This window comes from Anser anser, assembly GCF_964211835.1.
Source record: "Anser anser genome assembly, chromosome: 3".
Taxonomy (NCBI): Eukaryota; Metazoa; Chordata; class Aves; order Anseriformes; family Anatidae; genus Anser; species Anser anser.
Window position 1 is genome coordinate 38,954,880 of NC_139722.1, and position 22,386 is coordinate 38,977,265.

Here is a 22,386-nt window from a genome sequence, read left to right on the forward strand (position 1 = left end):
AGAGGCAAGTTGTACAGCTTTCAACAGCACTTCAAATTATAATTAATCGTTTTTTTATTGTGGTGTTGAAGAGACGCAGAATATAGAGAAAGAAAGAAAGTATTGCCAAAAAAAATTAGGCAGAACAGAAAAGGCCTAGCACAGAAGAGGAGCAAAAGAATAATGAAACCGACTGCTTACAGTAACACCAGATGCCTGGGGAAGGAGAACAAAAGGGCCAAGAAAGTTATGACACCTATAAGCAGGGCAAACTTAAGCAGTTCCATGCGTACGCTAGGTCACCATCTGGAGATCTGTATTAATCTGGTAACCTCACTATTCTGCCTTCTTGTATGCTGCACAGCAGCACTGGCAGAAGTTATTTTTGGAAATACGGTGGGGGAGGGAAGATGGTTAGGAAAGCTACAAGATATCCAAGAAGATAAATACACGAGAACATTAAGCAGAACACTGTGGCAAGCAATGCATTGTTTGCCATGTTCAGCATTTATTAACAGGAGATCTTTATTATTGTGAGTTTAGAAATTTCATGAATAATCTGTCTTCTGGAAGTGGCAAAAAAGTATGCCAGGATCCTTCCTTCAGAGGGTATCTTCTTAATCAGGGGGACCTGTACCAGTACTTCTAGGTCTGCTAGTAGGAATACATGCTGCTGAATACACTCATGTGACAGACCAGTGCAGAAATACAGGAAACTTTTTATTCTGAAGTGAGAAGCGTGCACACTTAATGACCTGCAAACGTTTCCTCTGGTGCTCATACACCCATTGAACAAAACAGTACCTGAATTCTCACAAACAACACTACAAGATCTTAAGTAAAATGCAGACAACTTAAACGCATCCAACATTTTCAGAGAAGCCAAAGAACCTGTATACACTATGGTAAAGCTACTAACTACCCCAAGTTCTAGTTCTCTACGAATATACATGTCTTTCAGAAGTAATACAACATATGTGCATGCATTTACACTTACATCTGATTTTTAGCCGCTTGTCTCTGAGCTTTCCGTTCTTTCCTTTTTTGATCTGGTGGCTTAGCAAAAACAATTTCAATGTTTTCTCCCTCTAAATCTTTGCCATTCATTTCTTCCATTGCCTGAAGGAATTAACCAGACTTTAAATATACTTCTAAGCATATCTGAAGTTATTAAGTTTACTCTATCCTTTAGAATATGCATTTTTAAATGTTATCCATAGCTAAAACAACAATATAAATCTAAAAAAATTAGACAGCACAATATTATGGGTTCCAGAAAGTTATGCATTTCCTCTCAACTTAGTTCTCAAACCCAGGATGGCATGGATAAGCTTAAAAGTCTTCCACTAAAAATTCTAAATAGGCTTCAATCTTTGTAAGCTGTTTCAGTTAATGAAGGGACAGAATTAACTTCTGAAAGGACAGTAAAAAAAATATTTGCAGTAAATGTCTACTGTTAGCATAAATGCAAATGGTACTAAAACTACAGATCAGCAGATGTTTTTATGCCTTTGTTTTACATGTAGTAACTTCTTTTTTAAGCCAGAAACCCCCCCAGAAAGAGTACGTGTGTCATTCTCACTTAAAAAAAAACACAAAAAACACACCAACACATGCGCATGTTCCCATGGGTCACAGTAATTGCTACAAGTTAATTTTAAGCAGAGGAATCCTAAAGATTCTACCACTTCTAGGGACTCTACATAGCTGAGCCTCGACAGGATACGTATCCTGTGAGAAGATTCTTTCCATCATCTTCGTAAGCATCTGCTTCAAGGCATCTGGATGAACAAGAAAAGCTGAATCCCCTTGTATCCTGCTGTATCCTCCCACAGGACATAAAAATAGACACACTGTAGACAGGAGAGGAAGTGCACTTTCCCTTCCTAACAACAGATGACCAGAGAAAATCCAGCAAGACCAGGCTAACAAAATCCAGGGAAGACAATTCCTCAGCTGTCCCACACCTCTCATGAAAAGAAAAGGTGATTATTCCACACCATAAAAAGGAAGTCATTCTGTTCCTAGAAAATAAAAAGATTACCTAAATTTTTATCACCTGTCCTAGAGAAACTGCACTAGAGTCTATTGCTAACTTGATGAGAAGAGTCACTCAACATCTGGCACTTCAATTTCAACTGATAACAGGTATGACTATCTTAGATATTCATCAGAAGAACTACTTAGGATAGGTGCATCTAAGATCTAGTTTTTCAAATTAGCAAATGCATTTTCTTAGGAGATACCCAGAGAGGACAAAGGCATCAGAAGCATTTTAACGTTCCTCCAGACAGATTTTTTCTGAAGTTAGAAGTATACAGCTTCAAAACGTTATACTTAGTCACACGTGCGCACACACACAAGGGTACAGCCCTCTGCACTTACCTTTACAGCACCATCCCGTTCATCAAAATGGATGAAAGCATAGTCTTTTAGCTTCTTCACTCGCTCTAGCTTTCCAAATTGACTGAAGGCCTTTTCTAGTATCTCCTCTGTTACAGTATTGGCAAGATTGCGTACAAACAGAACTTTTACCTAGAAAAAAAAGAATTAAAAACAATATTTAGACAAAAAGTTTTGCAAGTCATTACTATCGGCAGCACTGAAAATATTATATTTTAAGTACATTTTATATACGTAGTTATGTAAATATATACGCTCATATATACATATATATATTCATATAGCACAAGTTGGCTGCAAACATCCCTGGCTGCTAAAAATATCAGATCAATTTTCAAACACGATTACATAGCACTAGTATCCTGAAAGTCAATACAGTTTCTGTTAACGTTTGAAAAAATCCTAGCAGCAGTAATTTTCAACTCAGGAACGCTTTCAAATTTGAAAGAAGGCAACTGAGACTGGTTACACACAAAATAATTAACTTATCAAAACATTCCATTGTTTAGACAGGTTTTGCAGAACAGTCATCACTGTAATATCTAGGTCAGAGGTGACAGCGCTGCAGCTCTCAAGCTGCTTAACTTGTGGCTTCCCTGCTACAGCTACACCAAATACCTAACAGCAGGACTGCGCTTGCCTGAGGAGCACTCAGTGACCTGAATCCACAGTTACAAGAGGGAAGAAATACAGAAAAGGATACGAAGGTTGACATTGCCAGGTCACCCTTAGACTTTCTCACAAGTCAAACTGAGTCCTTTCTTTGAGTAACAGCTACCTCAAATTAACTGAAAACCTATTCCCTCCCCCTCTGAAGCACGCAATATGGCTTGTAAGCTACATGAAGAGTGCTAGGCAGCTTTTAAGATCAGAAAGGCTAGTTATCTTAAGGGTTTAGGTACATCTCGTTAACTGCCTGACAGCGACTACATCATCAATGCAAAGTTGAACCAACCACAAACTATTTTAAGATGAAAGAAAACAATGCCATCTGACAAAGACTGATACTAGATACACCAGACGGCATGCACTGGACACCATCGAATCACGTATGTTAGTGGGCTGGTAGCATTCAAAGACTTGTCCTTGCCCCCACGTTGAGGTTACACTAAATGTCTGGACATTATCATTTTTGCATGACATCACCCATGAGCTCTGGCAATTTATAAGCCTCTCTTACGTGTTGGGGGAGCCCCTTCAATACGCTGCCACCACGCGCTGACATTATAGTCTTACTTTCCCACAACGCAGCTGCCAATCGGCCACAAATGCCTGCAACATCTTTCCACACCCCCTCCACTGTTAGTGGCTTCTAACTAGCTGATGACAAAAAGCAAGCGAACATGCTACATGGCAGCATTTGACTTCCCATTCCCAGTCCCAAAGGTCAACACAAGTAACACGGGGTACCAAAGGACCACAGAAAGCATGCTTCAATTCCCTGAAGCAGAGCTATAATCTCTGCTCCTACAAAGCACAGGAACCCAGTAAACCCCAACACCTGTTGTATAAGACACAATTACTGTGTAATTAAGTTACAAACAAACAGGCAAGACTTCCATAAATCTTTGTCTCACTTGATTGCAGAACTAGGATGGGACGCAGAGTTTGGGGAAAAAAAAAGAAAGATACTACAAGACTATAAATCTGATCCAGAGAATCAACTCTAGCCTTTGGCAATAGCTATTTTTGCTGATTCTCAGGGGATAAAAAAAGTCACAGCCAGCTCCAGAAGGAAAGCTTTCTCCTACCCTGTGTTAAGCTTCTCCTATATGCCTTGATAGTACAGGCGAACTGTGTGCCTTCCAAGAACCATTTTTAGCAAACCATTCTAATCGCTATCTTTACCTTACTTTATTTCGTTTAAAAGAATCACAGAAGTTTTGTTGTGTAACCACTTGCTTTTAAAACTGGTAAGTTGCAAACAAATGTTCCTTATTCTTATACTTTAGGAAAGGATGAAAACTTGAATCTCATGAGGAACCAACCCTAAGAAGCCTTCACCAGTAAGTCCACAATGACTGACATTTTTAGTGTCAGATATGATTAAAAACCTTAAAAAGAGTATTTTTTTCTTTAGTACAAGATGATTATTTTAGTACTAGCAGGACATTATTTTTTAATAAGAAATTACTTTAAATTTTCTCCCACACAGACAAATCCATTAATCTCTAATACCTCAATGATACCTTTGGTCATGTTACAGACCAAAAGCGTAGCTCAAAACCAATCAAGGAAGATGTCAAAACTAATAGGCAAATTAAAGCATAGGGTGAAAAAAGGAACTATTTTTACTTCATTTAAGGTGAAGAGGTTAAAAAAGTCCTCTTGATTAAGGCTTGTAGGTTGTAACCAGGAATACACATCTAGAACAAGCAATATACCCCACTATCCTAAGTGCAAGTGCACAGCAGCACTTTGTCATAAAGGCAGGACCTGCTTGCAAAACTGCTGAAGACTGGACTACCCCCAAAACTACTGGGATCTGTTCCTTTTCCTCCTTTTAACTACAGTAGAAACACTTCAAACTTTGTTAGTATGTTCTCCAAGGGTTAGTATCCCTGTCTCCTCTCCTGTAATCTACCAGGCAGCCATGAGCACAAGACTTTATTTAGCTGCTTAACCTGCCAATCTAGCACATGCTCTGTAGCCTCAGCCACATTACAGAAATAATTTAAAACGTAAGAGGCATCAAAATGCTGCTTAGGAGAAATTAAACTATCAACACAACTACTAGAAGGTAGAAAAAAGTTTGGACCAAAAATCAATTACTTCACCAATTATATGCATGCACTGATCTGTCAGAACAAGTACTGAACTCCTCTATCACATACGTCTGTAGCTTCAAAAACTAGCTTTCCTCCTCCTCATGCTGAAGGTACTTCATGTTTAAGGTAACACCCCCTTTAAATTTCAAGTGCTTCAATATTTATTAAGTATACATCCATGTAGCACTCTCCACAACATTTAAACAAAAGTCTAGAGGAGAAAGGAAAAAAAGGCTTGAGAAAACACTTTAGAATTGTAAATTAGTAGGTGTCAATACACTGACGAAATGACACGCTTTTTTGCCAGGTATTTAGAACAACGTTGTTCACCCTCGAGCTACTGAGGTGAATCCGTCTTCCCCATGCTTTGCTCTTATGGAGTTTCTTTTCTAGTAATCTAGATGAACACACTGCAGATCAGATGATTATTGTGATGAAAGCAACCTCCTACTCTTACTAAGTGTTTCCCCCAGAGCCTTCTACCAAAGGAGTGTGAGACCAGGGCCAAGCGTTCTCCCTTTGCTCCCGAACATCAGTACTCAGGAGCAGACAGCCAACCTGCAGCTCACATCCGGGAGATCTGTGTGACTGTGACAAGTAGCTCAGCTGCTCTTAAACATAACACAGCAGTAAACTCCAGAAAGCAAACCTAACACCTCCAGCGGGGCCGAATGTGATCAGGCTTTCTGTAAACGTACTTGAAGTGGGCAAGACAGACTGGAACAGAACCTTTCCCTTGTTGTAAGAATAAACTAAGGGATGCAGCAAGCTAGAAAGGTCAGACACCAACACTTGCCTCAGTTTCTGCCTACACCCACAAACTATGCACTCTTTTTCAGCATGGTCATTCACATTTCCATTCCCTTTTGCATCAACTGCCTATATTTGGCAAATAGCAATAAAATATAACATTTCCCGCTTTAAATACAAAAAAATGTGAGGCATTAAAACCTCAACGTTCAAAAAATGAGTATTAAGTGGGGCAAAACACTAATTTCTTTAGCCTTTCATTCCGACATTTATAAACTTACTTCAGAAAGACACCTACCTCATCATATCCCCTATCACACCTTGCTTATCTATGTGGTCATGTCAGCAGAAGTTTGTGCTAATTCAACAGTTTGTTGGAGTAGGACGTCTCTTGAGCCAAGAAAGCCTCAGATAGACAGCCACATATAGGAAATGTCACCTCTGACAAATTTTACCTGCAAGACTCTTCCCTGCTGTTGATCATATGTGATACAGAGCAAGAAAGTGAAGTCTGCAAATAGGGTAGTCCAAGAGCTTCTGTGATAGGCATGTTATAAAAGCAGGCTTTCTTCTTTTAGTAGGCTTTTTTTTTTTTTTTCCTAAAAATGAGCCACTGCCCCAACCCTTTTCCCTTATAGCTCACCAAAGAGGAGATCCCAGCCACACTATTCTACTAGGTCCATCAAAGTAGGACTCCAGCAAGTGACATGTCTCAAATAAGAGTAAAAGCAAAGGCAAAAAGCAAGTAAAGAGAAGGTTATAAGGATATAGACTAGCTAGGAGCTTCCATGAAACAACTCAGCTACACAACACAATTGAAAAAGATAGGTCTGGGCATTATCTGATGGGGAAATAAAGAGGTAATATTTCTACAGCAAAATGAAGTGCTATAACGTACTTCAAGATGTTGAAGTTCAGACCTTAGCTTAACTGAAATACTCAAACTCCAAAATACTACCAGTCTCAATATTTTAAAAGATTAACACCCCGCCCGAGTCAAAAATAAAGACAAAGTTCCAAATACAAAGTAATTGCTTAACTACTCAAAAGTAACTTCTACAGGATAGCTTTAAAAAATTTGTGTGTGTTACTGTAACATTCTACTTCTGAAGTGACAAACATGTAGTTCCAGAGTTAAAAATCATTAAGGCTTGTTCTCTGATCATTTCTGGATTTCTGTGCCACGATATACTAAACTACAAAGTCATTTTAATTTGGGGAGTCGCCACCACCGCTTCCAGATCAGAAATCAGCTACACCAGCATACATAGCATTCACCCTTGGGAGCACAAGGTAACATCTGCCAATAGTTTTTTTGAATTCACATCAATTCTAGAGTGCATTCTTATTTTTATCATCTCACTTACAACACTTTTTTCAAGAGGGCTGAAAGATGCTATTTAAACTTATGCTCATATCAGGAAGTACCTACTCTGGAACAAGGCACTTTACGTATATTATGCTTCCCTTATAGCTTTATTACCTTTGCCATGACTTCGGGATCTGGGTCTTCTATAGGGTCAGCCCATTCAACTGTAACAACATTTCCCCAGACTTTCACCTTGCCACTCATTAACCTACGTCTGGCCTGAGCAGCAGTCTTGTGATCTTCATATTCAAGGAAACAGAAACCCCGGTTCTTTTTCTTGTCATCGGGCTGATGATACAATATGACATCTGTAAGGCCCTCTGAAAATAAGCAAAATATTCCTTTGTTATGGCTTTAATCCACAAGGTTGTATTATAAAGTAAGGATTATCTTTCCGAGAAGTATGCATCTGATTAGCAGATCCAAAAAAGCACTACATGCTAGTCTTTTCAGACTACGTACTTATTAAAACTTCCCTACTTTCAAAGCCCACATTCTCCAAGAGACATTGGACTATCCCAGCTTAGGATCCCTTTTGTTAAGTGAAGAAAGCTTAAAAGTTATAGAAGAATACCTTCCATCTCCCTGAACAGAGAGTGCAACCAAAAGTTGTGCTTTGTCACTTTTCTTCTCAACCCCCCTAAGTCACAATACTTATCAGCATCTGTTTTTTCCACGGATGTCCAAAGAACAAAAGGTTAAACTTGCATGATTTCAAGACATCTAAGAGTTTCAGTGTTGCTCCAAGGAACCTAAAGTGTATCATTCAGTAACACAGGAAGCTGTAAAACGTTACCTTAGCAAGTTTATATGCTGTTAACAGAAAGAGATCCTTATCAGTAAGAACTCTGAAGCACAGAACTGGTTAAGTTTCCCAACCTGCTTCAGTTTTGTCTTGAAAAGCTTTAAAACATCAATTAGTACTGACATAATTAAACCATCTGTTTGAATGGCTTTTTTAAACAATACACACATTTTCTCAGTAAAACTTGGAACTGCACACCTTGTTTAATTACAAATATTTCAGCCCTCAGCACAGTAAGATTTTTTTTTTAATAAATAAAAATCGGGACAAATGCTAAGTCATCTCAGTTTGAATTCATTTTCATTCAACCATAAGCCAAAAGATGGTAAAAATACTTCATCACTGATCACGTTTGCCATCCTCTAGCTGTATGAAACAGTTACTCAGTTACCTGTTACTTTGCTGAATTCTTCAACAATTTGCTCCTTGGTTTTACTCTTAGGAATAGAACCAACAAAAAGCCTATTATTGGCAACAGAGATGCATACACCAATGTGTTTTCCAGAACGAATTTCATGATTGTTGTACTGAAAGAAAAACAGACAATCATCAGTCACACATAACTTTCACTCCCGTCCAACAGCAGCAATACCAAATCTTTTGCTTCTGCAAACATGTATTAAATTCTTTGGCAATTAACACATTCTTATATGTACTCAATTATTTTGCATTATACCCATGCTCTCTAAGCTATCTCCACAGCATCAACCAACAACTTCCCTTCCTTTCTTGTTCAAGCCTTAGTCTTAATACATATACCTTTAGACTTCTTCATGTAGAACCACAAAAGGTTAATATGTCCAAACCAACAAGGTCAAGGCTACTCCCCCTTCACAACAGCACAAAACAAAACTCAGGTTCCTCTACAGATTGCATCTGTGAATTCTTAAATTGTATCGTGTGTCTAATAGAAGACAGGTGTTACAATTGAAGTCAGATTCCCTTCCAAAGCTCTATAGTTCACAAAGGAAAGCCATGATCAGGTCTTCTCCACAAAGCATACAAGAGCAATTGCCAAATTCTTTCCAAAGCATGTAGATTACACAGATAAAGTAAACAGCAAAAAGACTTCTATTGCTTTGAAATCTTAAGACTTTGTTCATACTCCGGTCCCAAAACAGACTGTTTAGAAAACACTCTGAACACATCAACAGTTCAAGGGGAAAAAAAACTATTACTGTAGACATCTGCTGACAAAAAAATGCCCTTCATTGAGATGCAGACAGACATGTATCATCCAAATAAGCAGCTGGGAGGTCAACTGTTGGTACATCAACCACTTTTTTCTGCACTGCGAGCCCTGCAACAGGCAATTCTTTAGCTAGGAAAATGTATTTTGTGGTCAACATTTTATTGACAAGTAGTAGGATAGCTTTTCAAAATTTAATCTAGCTATTTATTCTGTGAGTGATTTTGTGTCTGGTGGTAAACTTCCCACATAAGCAAGTTCTCCCACACCCCCTTCTTGCTTAGGGCACTAAAAACCAGGGTAAAGATGTATTTATATTTAGCTATTACAAACAAAAACTACATCACTGAAGACTTTCAAAGCTATGCAATTGTACAAGAAGTGAGCTAAAAAAACTGCACATGTGAAAAGGATCTTGAGTGGCATCTCTCCAACTAGTTATGTCGCAAAGCATAGCACAATACAATAAAAGGCATCTCCCTATCTGTTGACTGTGTAGCAGAGGAAGAGTTGATTTTAAAGTCTGAAATAAAACCACACAGGAAAGACTACATATATATTTATGAACACTGACAAAGACTTATATGCATTAACAAAGAGAAGATTATACTTGCTGGAAAAAACCAATCCTTTAAAGAAACAGGTTTACAAAAAAGCTAGCAGCTTATAGGTCTGGATACAAGACAAACTGATTCTTCTTCAACTGAAGTATGTAAGATAAGAGAAGGTATTATTATCTGACTGCTCTTATTAAAATCTAAGACCAAAGTCTAACTTCATATTTAATCCAAAAAAGAGGCTCTCTCACACCTCATAACAAAAACTTTTCATAACTTCAAAGGAAAATAAGTACTCTAACATTGCTATTCCATGCTGATATTAGTTTCTTTTTCTCCATACTATCATACTTTACTACTTTCCATCATATGTTAATCCTACCACAGATGAAACAGTCTAGAGTTAGGTGCTCCTAAATATACAATTGGTGGTTTTGGGGCAAATAATTTGCAAAGCAGCTGCAAACTTAGATTAGATATCAATGGGCCCAAATCTTAACTTGGATGAAGTACCAAAACAGTCAGGCTACCAAATTAGCAAGGTCAGCAAAACACTTTTCCCTCGTCACCACTGAAGCAATGCCTGAAGTCAGCAGAGACATTAGCACCCCCTAGATACCAGAAAAGGTTTTTTGTTTTTTTTTTTGCTAAGTTCCTCAAGAACTGATTCACTAACAGGTAAAGTCTGTTTTGTCATTTCATCCACTTTCACCTGCAGTTTGGTTCCAGCAGCAAACAAGCTGCACTACTGTACAGAGCTGGCAAACTGCTTAATAGGGATATTTGCACCTGTACCTGCACTTTGATCAAATTTACACTTGCTCTAGTCAAAAATGCTTAGAACTGTATATAGTAGCATGCACTATACCTTCTCCTATAAGCTTGGCCCACAAATACTTAATTCTGTGCATGGCTGCAGTAACCCTAATCACTCAGAAATCCTTTCCAAAATTGTTATCTAACAGCTTCATACGAAACAGTAGGAATTGAGTGTGCACATAAACACACAACTGGAATTATAATTCATAGCTGAAAGAGTGTAAACAGAAGGGAAATGCAAGCATGCGGACAGGCGAAAAAACACCTGAAAAAAGTCAGACCTAACTTCCAACAGCTGGTACTTGTGTGAACAGCACTTGAGATGCTGCTTCTACTTAACTGGCTGGGTGATTGACACCTGTACACTGGATTAAGCGTACAAGTGGATTAACTTAACTACTGTTCATATCTGAGAGTCTTCTCAGGATCAAGCCACAGCATTGTTCCATTTTTGTCTCAAGCACAGCAGCAAAGGTATTTCAAACAAAATTTAGGGATCTCCCTTTACAAGCTGCTGGAGCTATGCATAAACAAAATCATGCCTTCAACCTTTTAAGTGCAAGGTTTCTTCCGGTCAACGAATAGAATAAGTCAATGTTAAGTTTATCTAAAATATTGGTTCAGTTTTATATGAAGATGTTATAAAGACTGTGGCTGATAGCACAGCCATACAGAAGTGAATCACATGCAGAATACCTTACACCAATTGCAATAGCCTGAATACAGGTCAGTGTATTTTCTGCTGTTTGAGTATTGACAAAACCTCATAGCTGTCTATTAGTCAGAAAACTAAAGCAATGCAGAGATTTTTATTCTCATTTTTGGTATATTTCAGAATCATGAATGGGGAAAAAAAGCCTCTGGGAAGAGGATGAGAAATAAAAAGAGAACCCCCAGTTCCATGACACCCAGAAATCCCTGAAACAAGCTGTCTACATATCAGAAGTAGTATCAGAAAGAATACTGCCTGTTAAAATACTAGAACGTTAAAATAACTAGGACCAAGAGTTTAGTGTTTCTCAGAGGTCTTTCAGCAACCTCTCCCATGCATGTGTTAAAAAAAACAAGACATACACCCACCATTTTCAACTAAGCCACAAAGCCGTATTTTGCCAGTAACCCTACAAATCACTCAGGCACCTTGGGCAACTTCTAACACACCAGACGACCCAAGCCAGCTGGGACCAGGACCATGCAAAAGCTGACAAACGCCACAGTATCCAGTTTAGAACTAATCCTGCCTTCAAAGGTTAGCATGAAGGCTGAAAATCTGCCGTACCAACCCTAACACTTTTCAAGTATCTACACTCTGTGGCTATCTAGCAGAGAAACACACCTTATTTTTTCCTGCATATCAAAGATCAAATATAAAGGGACTTTAAGTACCTCCTTTCCTTCCCTCGTATCATTCAGTAGAAGACTGAGGCCAGGACCTGAGCTCTAACTTTTATGGAAACACAATCTGAATGACTTTTCAGGCCCCCTCAGGAGCACACTGCATTTAAGCAAAATAGCGCTAACTGAAGAAAAATTCCTTTTCATTTAATAGACGCTTCTGATAATATATTTAAATTTGTTTCACTCTTTAGGTAAGTCATGTGAATAACTCATGAGTTTACACAAAATATAAATAGCTAAGCTGACAAAGTACAAAGAGGTATATGCAAACAGTTATCGTAAGTGTATTTGGATTGCACACAGGAACACACCAGACATGCTTGTTTAAAAAGCTAAACAGAAGATACCAGAACTTTTTGTACTTTTTTTTTTTAAAGAAGATTTTTCAATACTGTTTGAGAGGCATTTCTATCTTCAGCCTGATTCATCTCAACCAAGTGGGTTAGCAAGGTACCTTAATGACCTAAGATGCCCCTTAATACAGAAGAGAGGTTTGAACCCTGCCATATTAGCACAGTATCAGTATGCCTCAGAATGAATATGGTTAGCACTCTTAGGATCACACCATGCATTGTGATCTCAGACACACCAATGCAGCACTAACTAGCTCAAAGAATTCAAATTTCATGTAACTAGAAAAACAATAGAGCAGGGCAACGATTGGGGACATAAAACCCGGAAAGCTTATTAAGAGTTTCCCATTCTTTATATCAGACCATTTCACACCTCTGTCTTAAAACAGAGGAAGTTTTTAACCGGTAGCTTTTCTGTCATTTTCCAGGTAGTTAAAACAGACAAAACAGACCTTGCAAGTCAAAAATGATTACTTATTATCTGAAGTATCTTATGAAATTCTGTGACTTCAGATGCATTTTCCCAGTATGGTGCCCCCTGCTGGTGCACAAGCAAATCAAAATCATAAAACCTCACCAACTCCTTTGTAACACAGCATCTCAACAAACACTTCTAAAACTCATCCAAATGCAGACAGCTCAGAAGTCACTACTGCTACGACAACTTTTGTTAAGATTCACCTAACCGGACCAAACAGCAGTGCACCTACTTTATTTCCTGCCCCTAACACGCCCATCAAAGATTTATACACAGAATTATGTAAAAAATATTTAAAAATGCCTGGTGGACATTCGTAAAGTCATCTAAAAATGACACAGTTTAATTTTAAGCATTCAGACATTAGGATCAGGACAACTGCTTATAATCCACAGTGTGTTCTTAAAAAAAAAAAAAGATATAAGAAGACTTACCAGTTTAACAGCCTCCTGAGCTGCCTCTTTAGTACAAAAAGTGACAAAAGCATATCCTCTATTTAGACCAGTTAATGGATCCATCATTAAGCGGAGATCCCATATAGGGCCAGCTTTCTCAAATAATGGAACAAGTTCATCTTCAAACAAGTCTCTTGGAATCTTGCCCACAAATATCTGCAAGAGGCACAGAGTATTTTTATTCATTAGGTGTATTTTTTTTTTTAATATATAAGCAATAAATCTACACAAACATCTTCTCCATACCTCTGTACCAACGGAGGGTTGCTGTCCTGAATATACAGACTCTGGAGGAGGTCCACCATACTTTCTCTGTCCAGTAGTCACATCAAGAGTGTAGCCGGTTCTTTCCAAGAGTGCCTTCAAGTAAGAAATTTAAAATTTTAAAATCATATGCAAATTCAGCTAATTTGGACGTTCTTCATTCACAGACAACAGACATGCTCATAATTCACCTTAAACTGTGTTGCTTTGAAACTCTCACAGGCGAACATGCCTACTACTAGCACTTTAACAACAAACTTGCAAAACAATTATTAAAACTGCCAGGTAAAGAAACACTAGAAAATTGGAGGTTCACATGGAGTTTTCCCCGATTCCTTCATTTTCATACAAAAAAGAGGCCAAGTAATAGAACAGCGAGCTTCCCTTTAATTAGGAAGATCTTAGCAGTCCGAGCCACTTCTTGTTTTGGCATGCCCGATCCTGCAAACGTTTATGCACAGAAGTTCCCTTCACTTAATGAGATTACTCATAAGTGTGAAGTTAAAGAACACATGTTTAAGTGCTTACACTCCTGGAACACTGTTCTTTCTGCTTCAGGTATCCCACCGCTGAAGTTGTGATCAAACTCCCCTCCTCCTATGCTGTTATCCCTCCCCATCCTCCCCTCGGTTCCTTGGGGGCACATGCAGCATCCCAGCACAACGGGTCTTCGTTCTGATCACTGCATACAGTTACAAATGTATGCAAAATATCTAATGAGAAACTCCTCTGAAAGTAGCCTTTTCTTAACAATTTTGTACAAAGACACATCAACTCTACGCACAAAAGAGCAGCACATTTAACAAGTCCAATTATAATCAGGAGTTAATTTCACAACTGGAAAATTGCAGAGTGACTTTGAACGCTATAGCCATCAGCTGTGAAAGCCATGCTACTTTAAGTTACTTAATACATACTGTTGTTTTATGTGGTGGTGACAAGAACTGTATCACTTGTTTGTTGTTTTTTCCCTTTTTTTAAAAAAAATTACGATTACACCAACATCCCAGCCTCAAAGTGAGAAAAAGACATTCTAGTTTTGCAAGCTACATAGTTATTTGTAATCTTTAACACATTCATTTTGCACTTTACACATAAAAAGTTAAAGATGAAAGATTCTCTCACTTTTCTAAAGCATCAACTAAGCATACTCAGGTTTTCCTTTCATTTAGCTTTGGAAAAGTTGCTAATTATGGAATTTAATATAAGTTGTGGTATGTCTAACTCTGGACCCAGGAGTTTCTTGGTATCAGGAGACTCACATGAAGAAATAAAGTATCCTTTAAAACAATTTTGGGTACAGATTATGACACACATGCTATCTCCCTGTTGTGGAATTGCTTTAAACCTGAATTGAGGGAAAAAACAAACCAGCAGCTGAAGTTACGTATTCCAAACTCAGAGATCTATGCTGACAAGTTTCCTAAAACTATGAAATAGTAAAACTGTCTCAACTAGTCAATCCTCAGCTCATAAATCAAACCATCCAATCTTTTTAATTTTTCAATATACATTCAGACCCAGTAATTAACAGAATGTAAGTTTTCTCTTGAAGATGCAGTGCAAGATGAAAATGTAAATGACAGCTCTTAAATAATGATGAATAATCTAAAATAGCCTTCACTAGAATATCACAGTTTTATAAGAATTAAGGTCTCTGTCACAAAAGCTTTGCAAAAAACACAGACAGACTTCATACCTTGTATCTCCTAGGCACATACCTTAATTTTTGCCTCATCTGGTCCTTTGCTAGAATCTGCCACCTTGGTCCCCTGTTTTTCCCTCTGCCTGTACGTCTTCATGACTCCACATAAAAAGGCACTTTTGTTCTGCAAAAGATGCATTAATCTTCAGTTCTGCGAACATTACAAGCCAGAACCAATTCCTACCTTGAACGAATAAAGGGCCTGTTTTACGTATCATGTATGGATCACTGAAGAGATTTAAGCAAACTTCTTGCCAGTCTACTAGTAGTTTATCCCTCAACAATTACATTCTAAATTGCTTAACGTTACCTGAACATGTGAGAGATCACTGTCTTTAAACTGTTGAAGCACTGCCAGTGCACCTTCTTCATTAAATTCCTTTAAAGCTTCAATAGCTCTTTCATCTAGATCACTATGTGCAACTAGCCCTAGAGAAAAGAACAAAATTACTAATTACACGTGGGCAGCAATCTTTGTTTAACCATATTTAACACACCTAATATATTTCAGTGTTCCCTAAATCAATCACTGGTTAAAGTTACAATACTCAAGAAGTTGCTTAGCCCTTTAAGTTAAACATTAAGTGCATGTAACTTTTTTAAAATCAAGTTTTCAAAAAAGTTTAGATTTAGAGTAACATATCCTACCTTAGAGTCACAGAATCATAGATTCTACTACCTTTACGTATTTGACTTCTCAGAAATCCAGATGTTACACAGGCCAAGTTTATTTTCAATATCCTGAAGCTGAATTCAGAAGGCTCTATCAAAACCTGACTTAGCTTGACTAGCAATGGTACCATGATATATTTTGAGAGAAGACTATAAACCGCAGCACTAGAGGAGTAATCACAATAATCAAAAAAAAAATCAAGCTTTAAATATGCTATTTCCATACAATAATTTTTGCACCCATGAGCTCAAATACTATATCACGAAGTAACATTTACATCAGAAGATGACTACCAAGGCTTCAGTTACTTAAAGTTACTGAGAAGTACTGTAAAAATGCACAAAGACCACATCACCTGCCCCTTCTAAGAATCATCTGATGCCTATTCCAGCTGTTGCTACAGTCACATGCAATTTTTTCCCCCTTTCCCAACCCTCAACCCAAGGGGCCTAGCCCAAGGCTTTTCTCTGAAAAATACTATGACAGATCGAAGCACTAAATGACAAAAATCCGCAGATTTTTGTAAGACTGCAGTCCCCATACTTTGGAAACCACAAGAAGTTGCTATTTTAGCCCAAAGACAGACGAATATAATAAAGCATGGTAGGTGTGGTTTTGCAAGTTTTACATCTTACCTGCAACGTAAATTTCATCTAGTTTTTCAGCAACTTTCTGTGGTAAACCAGCATCGAGCAATGTCTGGAAATGCTCAGAATGGGTAACTGCAGCAGAAGTATCCATGGGCTCTTCAGTACCATTCCCATTAACATGTTCAGTAGCCATGTTTCCAGATATCTGTCCAAATGCAATAAGCATCGTAATTAAGCTACAAACATCTTCGAGTAGCACAATTCAAGTGACAGCACGTGCAACAGACCGCCCTGTTCTCGCAGAGAGACCGCAGACCACTCCCGTGACACTTTCGGCTTCGGAAGATGCCCCCAAATTCCTCAAAAGAAGCCCTAACACAAAGGAAAGCCCTGACACCGCTGCCTAGCGGGGGTGGGGTGGCTTTCACTGCAGGTTTTACACAACCCAGCCAGACACTGACTCACCTCGCTCCCTCCGTCTCTCCACCACGGAGCTCCGAACAAGTTCGAAATGGAGCAAGGAGCCAGCGGCGGGGGAGGGCGGCGGAGCAGCCCTGCCGCACGCAGCCGCCGCGATACCGCCGCTGACACCCGCCACAGCCGAGCCGCCGGCCGGCCGCCCCCCGGGAGCCCCGGGCTCCCCTCCCCGGTGCCGGCCGGGCCGAGCGAGAGGAACAAAGCGCTCCTGGCAGCCCGCACCCACCCACGGCGGCGGCGGCAGCGGCGGCCGCCATGAGCGCGATGGAAACACGTGCTCTGCGCGTTCAGATGTCCTACAACTTCCTCCAGTGACCGACTTCCCCCCCCCCCCCCCCCCCCCCTCCCCGCCACGCTCCCGCGGGAGGAGCGGCTCCAACCACCCCCCCCCACCCCCCCCCCCAACACGCCCCGAGCCCCGCAGCCGCTCCCCACCTCTCACCCTTATTCCCCCCGGGAGGCCGCTTGCGACACCCCGGGCCCGATTTCACCACCCGGCCGGGAGCTCGCCGCGCCGCCCGACCCCCCCCACCTCAGCCCGTAGTCCCCGAAACAATGCGGGGGCCCGCCGCCAGCCTCCCCTCCCGGCTGCTGGGGGGGGGGGGGCACCGCGGGACGCGGCCGTGAGGGACCCGCGGTGCAGGAGCCGCTCGGCTTCCCCCGGCAATGAATGGAGCGGCGGGGCCGGCGGGACAATGAGGCGGCGGCCACGCGTCCCGCAGCGGGCCCGGCCCGGGGCCGCCCCGCCGCCGCCGCCGCCTCCTCCCCGCAGCAGCCGGGCCTAGCGCGAGGCCACCGGGCCGGCCCCGGCCGCCCACCGGGAGCGGCCACGACGGCAGCCGGTCCCTCCGCCCAGCGGCACGGCAGCGCTGCAGGGCCCCGCCCGGCCGCCCCTTCCTCACCCTCACCCTCCTCCTCCTCCTCCTCCTCCACCACCACCACCACCACCGCCGCGGCCCGGGCCCCGCTCCCGCTCCCCCCCCCTCCCTCCTCCGCCGCCGCTCGGCTCCTCACCGCTCCCTCCCCGCTCCCTCCCGGCTCCCTCCCGCCGACCTGCGGGGCTGCGGGGGTCGAACCGCCGTGCGAAGGGGGCTGCGGGGCGCGCGTGGGGCTTAGCGGCTCGGCGTGGCTGAGGAGCTGCCCCCCCCCCTGCTCCGGCTCCCTCGGCGCGTGTCCGGACAGTGTGCTGGAGCTGGCGTAAAATGGCGGCCGCTCGAGCGCTCACGCCGCTGCTGGCACCAACCCCAGCCCCTTCCACTCGGCGCGGGGGGGGCGGGCGGGCGGGAGGGGAGGGGAAGGGAGGTGGTGGGGGGGGGGGGGAAGAGAGAGAGAGAGAGGGGAGGGAGGGGGAGGAGGAGGAGGAGGCGCCGCCGCGCGCGCTGGCGCAGCCCCAAAGCCGGGGTCTCCCAGGCAGCTCCGCAAGGGTTATCGCCTCGCCCCGCCCGCCCCGCCCGCGCGCCCCGCCCTCGCCCGCTCGCTCTCTCCCCGCCGCGCGCCCCTCGTGCACGCGCACGCCGCCGAGGAAGGAGGGAGGCGGCGGCGGTGGCGGCGGCGGCGGGGCGATCCCTACCCGGCGCCTGCCCGCACCTCCCTCGCGCCCCGCGGGAAGGAGGAGGAAAAGAATGATAAAGGATAATAAATAATGAAAATAATAATAATAAAAAAAAAAAATAATAGTAAAAGGGGTGCCGGAAGCCGGCGCGCCGCGATTGGGCGAGCGGCCGTTCCCACGGTGCGCAGGTGGCACAAAGGGGAACGGCGCGGCCGGAGGCGGGGAGGGAGTCCCGGCCCGCGGCGGGGGGAACGGCGGGGAGACAAAGCCACGCAGACAAAGGGAGGGGAGAGAGCGGCGCTTTGTGTGGCTGCCGGCCAGCCCCGAGCGCGGCAGCCGCGAGCCTCCGCTGGAGAAAGGGGGAGGCGCCGCGCCCCTTTCCCTTAAGGGGGGCACCCCTCCTCAGGCGGGCACCCGCGCCCTGCAGGCCGGTTCTCTCCCCTCAGGCGGGCTCTCCTCAGCCCTCAGGCCGGTTCCCCCCCTCAGGCCGCCCCCCGCACGCCCGCCCCCTCAGGGGGCTTCTCCCCTCGCCTCAGGGCGGCTCCCGCCAACGGCCGCCACCGCCCCCCGTAACGGTCGCTCGCTCCTGAGGGAGCGGGAGCAGCCCCGCGGCGGGGTAGGGACGAGGAGGCAGCGCCTGGGGCTGGGGAGCCGCGGCCGTGAAAGGGGGTGGCCCAGGGACGTTGGGGACTTGACGGGAAGAAAGCAGCCAGCCCCAGCTAGAGCACTGGCAGATGTGCGTTTCGTGGGGTGGATTCTCCCGGCTGCCAGCCCCCGGCACGCCTCGCCTGCACACCTTGCAGAGGAGACTTGGAAAGCAGCCCCATCAGCTCTGCCAGACCTGTAACTCCAGCCGGGCAGGGAGCGAGGAAGGCACACAATATTACTCCCTTCCTCCGAGGCAGCTCCGTGACAAAGAACCACTGCCACCCCTTAGCACACAGCCAGACACCCTTCAGCATCTCTAACACGTGAAAAATCCTTCAGCCTGCACAGGGGAGCAAGCACAGGCAGCTACAGCACACATTCACTGTCATCAAATGCAAAATTCACATATTCACATGCTAGCATGCAAGTACGTGAGATGTGCAACTGCTGTTCAGTGACACAAGAACAACCTCTTCAAGCAGTTGATGCAATAATTCAATAAAAGTGCTACCACTCCCAGGTTAATCTGAAGTAGCAAGAGATACAAGGCAGCTGTACACAAATATTCCAGCTAATTTATAATTTGAAAGTGCCATTAAAAATTCCTTTTTATTTGCTAAGCTCTCCCCCCATATTAAAAAAATATAAAATTAAACTTTCTGAGAAGAAATTAATAAAAGCTATTTTAGTGAAAAATTGTGCTGTGGTTTTAAGTCATATTCTCTATAAAACTTGAGTATTTTGTGCCCTTCTAAAATGTATTTTTCCAAATACAGCTGTCAGCTGGGTAATATCAGTGAAATTTTTTTACAAATTTAGAGAACTAACACCACCACCACCACCCCCACCCCCGGGAAAATACTGCTCCCAAGCATTATTTTCAGATGTTTACAAAAGCTGTTTCAACAAGGTACATACAATATAGCTGTAAAACAATCAATTTACAAAATTTAGGTGTTTATTTTGAACTGATAGTAACAGTAAAAACATTCATCAGTGGAGCTAACTACAGATGGCAGTCTGCTGAGAAAGTAATTCCCATTTTCAGGCCCATTTTAGAAGACAAAGCTACCTCTACACACTTTCATTTTCCTCCATAAAATGGAAGTAAAACAACAAAAAGACTAAGATAAATGCAGTGAACAAATACAAACCCCTAGTCGAAATCACAGCTGACCCGGAGCCAAGAGTTGCAGCTACTTGATCCTTTGAATTTGTGTAGGGAGGAGGAAGCAGAGGCTGACATGCAGTTCCTATAAATATAGCTTGGTTAGTAGCCTCAATATCAGAAGGATGAAAACAAAAGCGGTACACCTAGGAAAAGATCCATGAAACTGTAAAGTGAGTGTGCTTTTTCTTGAGTCACATAGAACATCTACGTTCTTGGGGGGGGGGCTTGGGGCAGGCTGCCAGGAACATTTGACAACACTTATTTGGTGACTTGGATTTGCACTAAGGGTTTCAATGCATGTATTTGAAAGTTTGACAACTCACCATAACAAAAATAGAGCTAACTCATAAGTCTTTTTGGAACACACCACCTCCTAATGCAATTGTAACAGCTGCAGAGCTCCACTGAAGCCACAGCTGGACAGAGCCACAAGGATGAAGCAGTAAAAAATAAACTTGACCATAATTACACAAGTAGCTCAAAAGAATCAGAGTTTTATAGTTAATGAATTATACCCTGAACAATGAAAATCTTAGGAGACTCAGCTGCACTTGGTGTCTTACCTTCAGTTCCTGCAATGCCTATTAAGATGGCATGGCATCACCCTTCCCTGTGCACACACTGAAAGCATAGGCTTACCCATGTAATTGGGTATATCCAAGCTCTGAAATGCACTGCCTACAGGTAGAGGGCTGGATCACTGGTCCCACAGCAAGTATCATTACAGGGAGTGAGGGATACGAGTCCCCTGTGCTATATCTGTTGCAGCACAGCCACTCTAGTTTTGATTTAGTATAGTTTTTGATTTAGTATAGTTTTATATAGACTGAAAGTCTTGAAACAACTCTTCTGAAGTGCTTCTCTCCCTTTCTGCTCCTCTGCTATAGAAATAGTACCAGTGGAAGAGTACTGGACTGCTCATTTCTGTGAAGTGCATGTTTTGAAGGCCTTCTCCCCAATACCTGCCACTGCTTTCTTCTCTCCATTCAGTGTCACCCCCCATATACAGAGGCACACCCCCCCTGCAAAATCAAACATCCTAGAGCTGACATTGTAAAAGAAAGGCACAGCAGAAGTTACGAAGCATTTTAGTTCACATTCCATTAATACCTTTAGCGTTTTTTTTTCCTGATTTGAATTACAGGACTTTAAAGTAATTTATCAGTCACGGATTCAGAGCAATTATTGTAGAATTCAGTGCATTTTGCACCATACTATAGGTTAAAACAAGTATTCAAAGAGATGTGGAGTAGTAGAGCACTATTTTTGCATGCACACAAAACCAGCAAAATTGCCTGTGTATATAGAAAAGCCAACTCAAAGCCATCCCAGACTATTATCACTCAGAAAACAGACACTGAGACTTGTAAGGAAACTATAAATGCCCTTTGCTTAGCAGCAAAAAAGTATAACAATTTGGTATTCAGAAAGGATAAGAAACAAGGCAGAAGAGATTACGGTATTTTATAGATCCACATTGTGCCAGCCTTTTTAACACTGCATGCAGTTCAAATTCCTCCACTTAGAAAAAGATGTGGAAGAGGAAACTGCATAAAAAAAGCATAACAAGAACAGTCAAGAGGTGGTTTTCTCTGCTAGCATAACTAAACTGTTGAAGGGCTCTTCAACATGGCTGAGAGACAGATGAGGGAACATAACAGTGGCCTACAAAGTCAGAAGTGGCATGGAGAAAACTTCCAGTGGAAGTAGGATGCACTGAATGAACCTGCAGATAGCAAGATCAAAACAAGAGCCACTCCTACACACCTGGAAGAGGGGAATTCAACACCACACAAAACTGTAGGTATTTCCATAAACCCAAAAAGTACTTAGCCTAACAAATTCCCATCTAGTATTGTTATAATGCAGAGGTCACCCCAACTTAACATCTGCAACAAAAGTTGGTGTAGCCTGTAAGAACATACCAGGGAGTACTCCTACCTATGCTTGCCCTGTTCTTGCGTTTTTCCATTTGCTAATGCT

General features: G+C 42.5%; 1 protein-coding gene across 7 annotated transcripts in view; it reads right to left on the bottom strand.

Annotated features, from left to right (window-relative positions):
- The window catches only part of SYNCRIP (synaptotagmin binding cytoplasmic RNA interacting protein), a 25,849-nt gene extending 7,413 nt beyond the window's left edge, over positions 1-18,436 (bottom strand). For 5 of the 7 annotated variants that reach the window (XM_083828299.1, XM_083828298.1, XM_083828297.1 and 2 more), the window contains exons 1-10: positions 18,086-18,436; positions 16,601-16,760; positions 15,603-15,721; positions 15,309-15,416; positions 13,570-13,683; positions 13,303-13,479; positions 8,466-8,601; positions 7,384-7,589; positions 2,365-2,514; positions 977-1,098 (exon numbers count right to left, since the gene is read on the bottom strand). In XM_083828299.1, the coding sequence (XP_083684425.1) occupies positions 977-1,098; positions 2,365-2,514; positions 7,384-7,589; positions 8,466-8,601; positions 13,303-13,479; positions 13,570-13,683; positions 15,309-15,416; positions 15,603-15,721; positions 16,601-16,748 (1,280 nt within the window). In that variant the 5' untranslated portion in view covers positions 16,749-16,760; positions 18,086-18,436. Of the gene's footprint in view, positions 1-976; positions 1,099-2,364; positions 2,515-7,383; positions 7,590-8,465; positions 8,602-13,302; positions 13,480-13,569; positions 13,684-15,308; positions 15,417-15,602; positions 15,722-16,600; positions 16,761-17,020; positions 17,153-18,046 lie in introns of those variants that run through there. The other 2 variants (XM_083828294.1, XM_083828295.1) reach the window with 2 other exon arrangements.
- Positions 18,437-22,386: the final 3,950 nt, after the last annotated feature.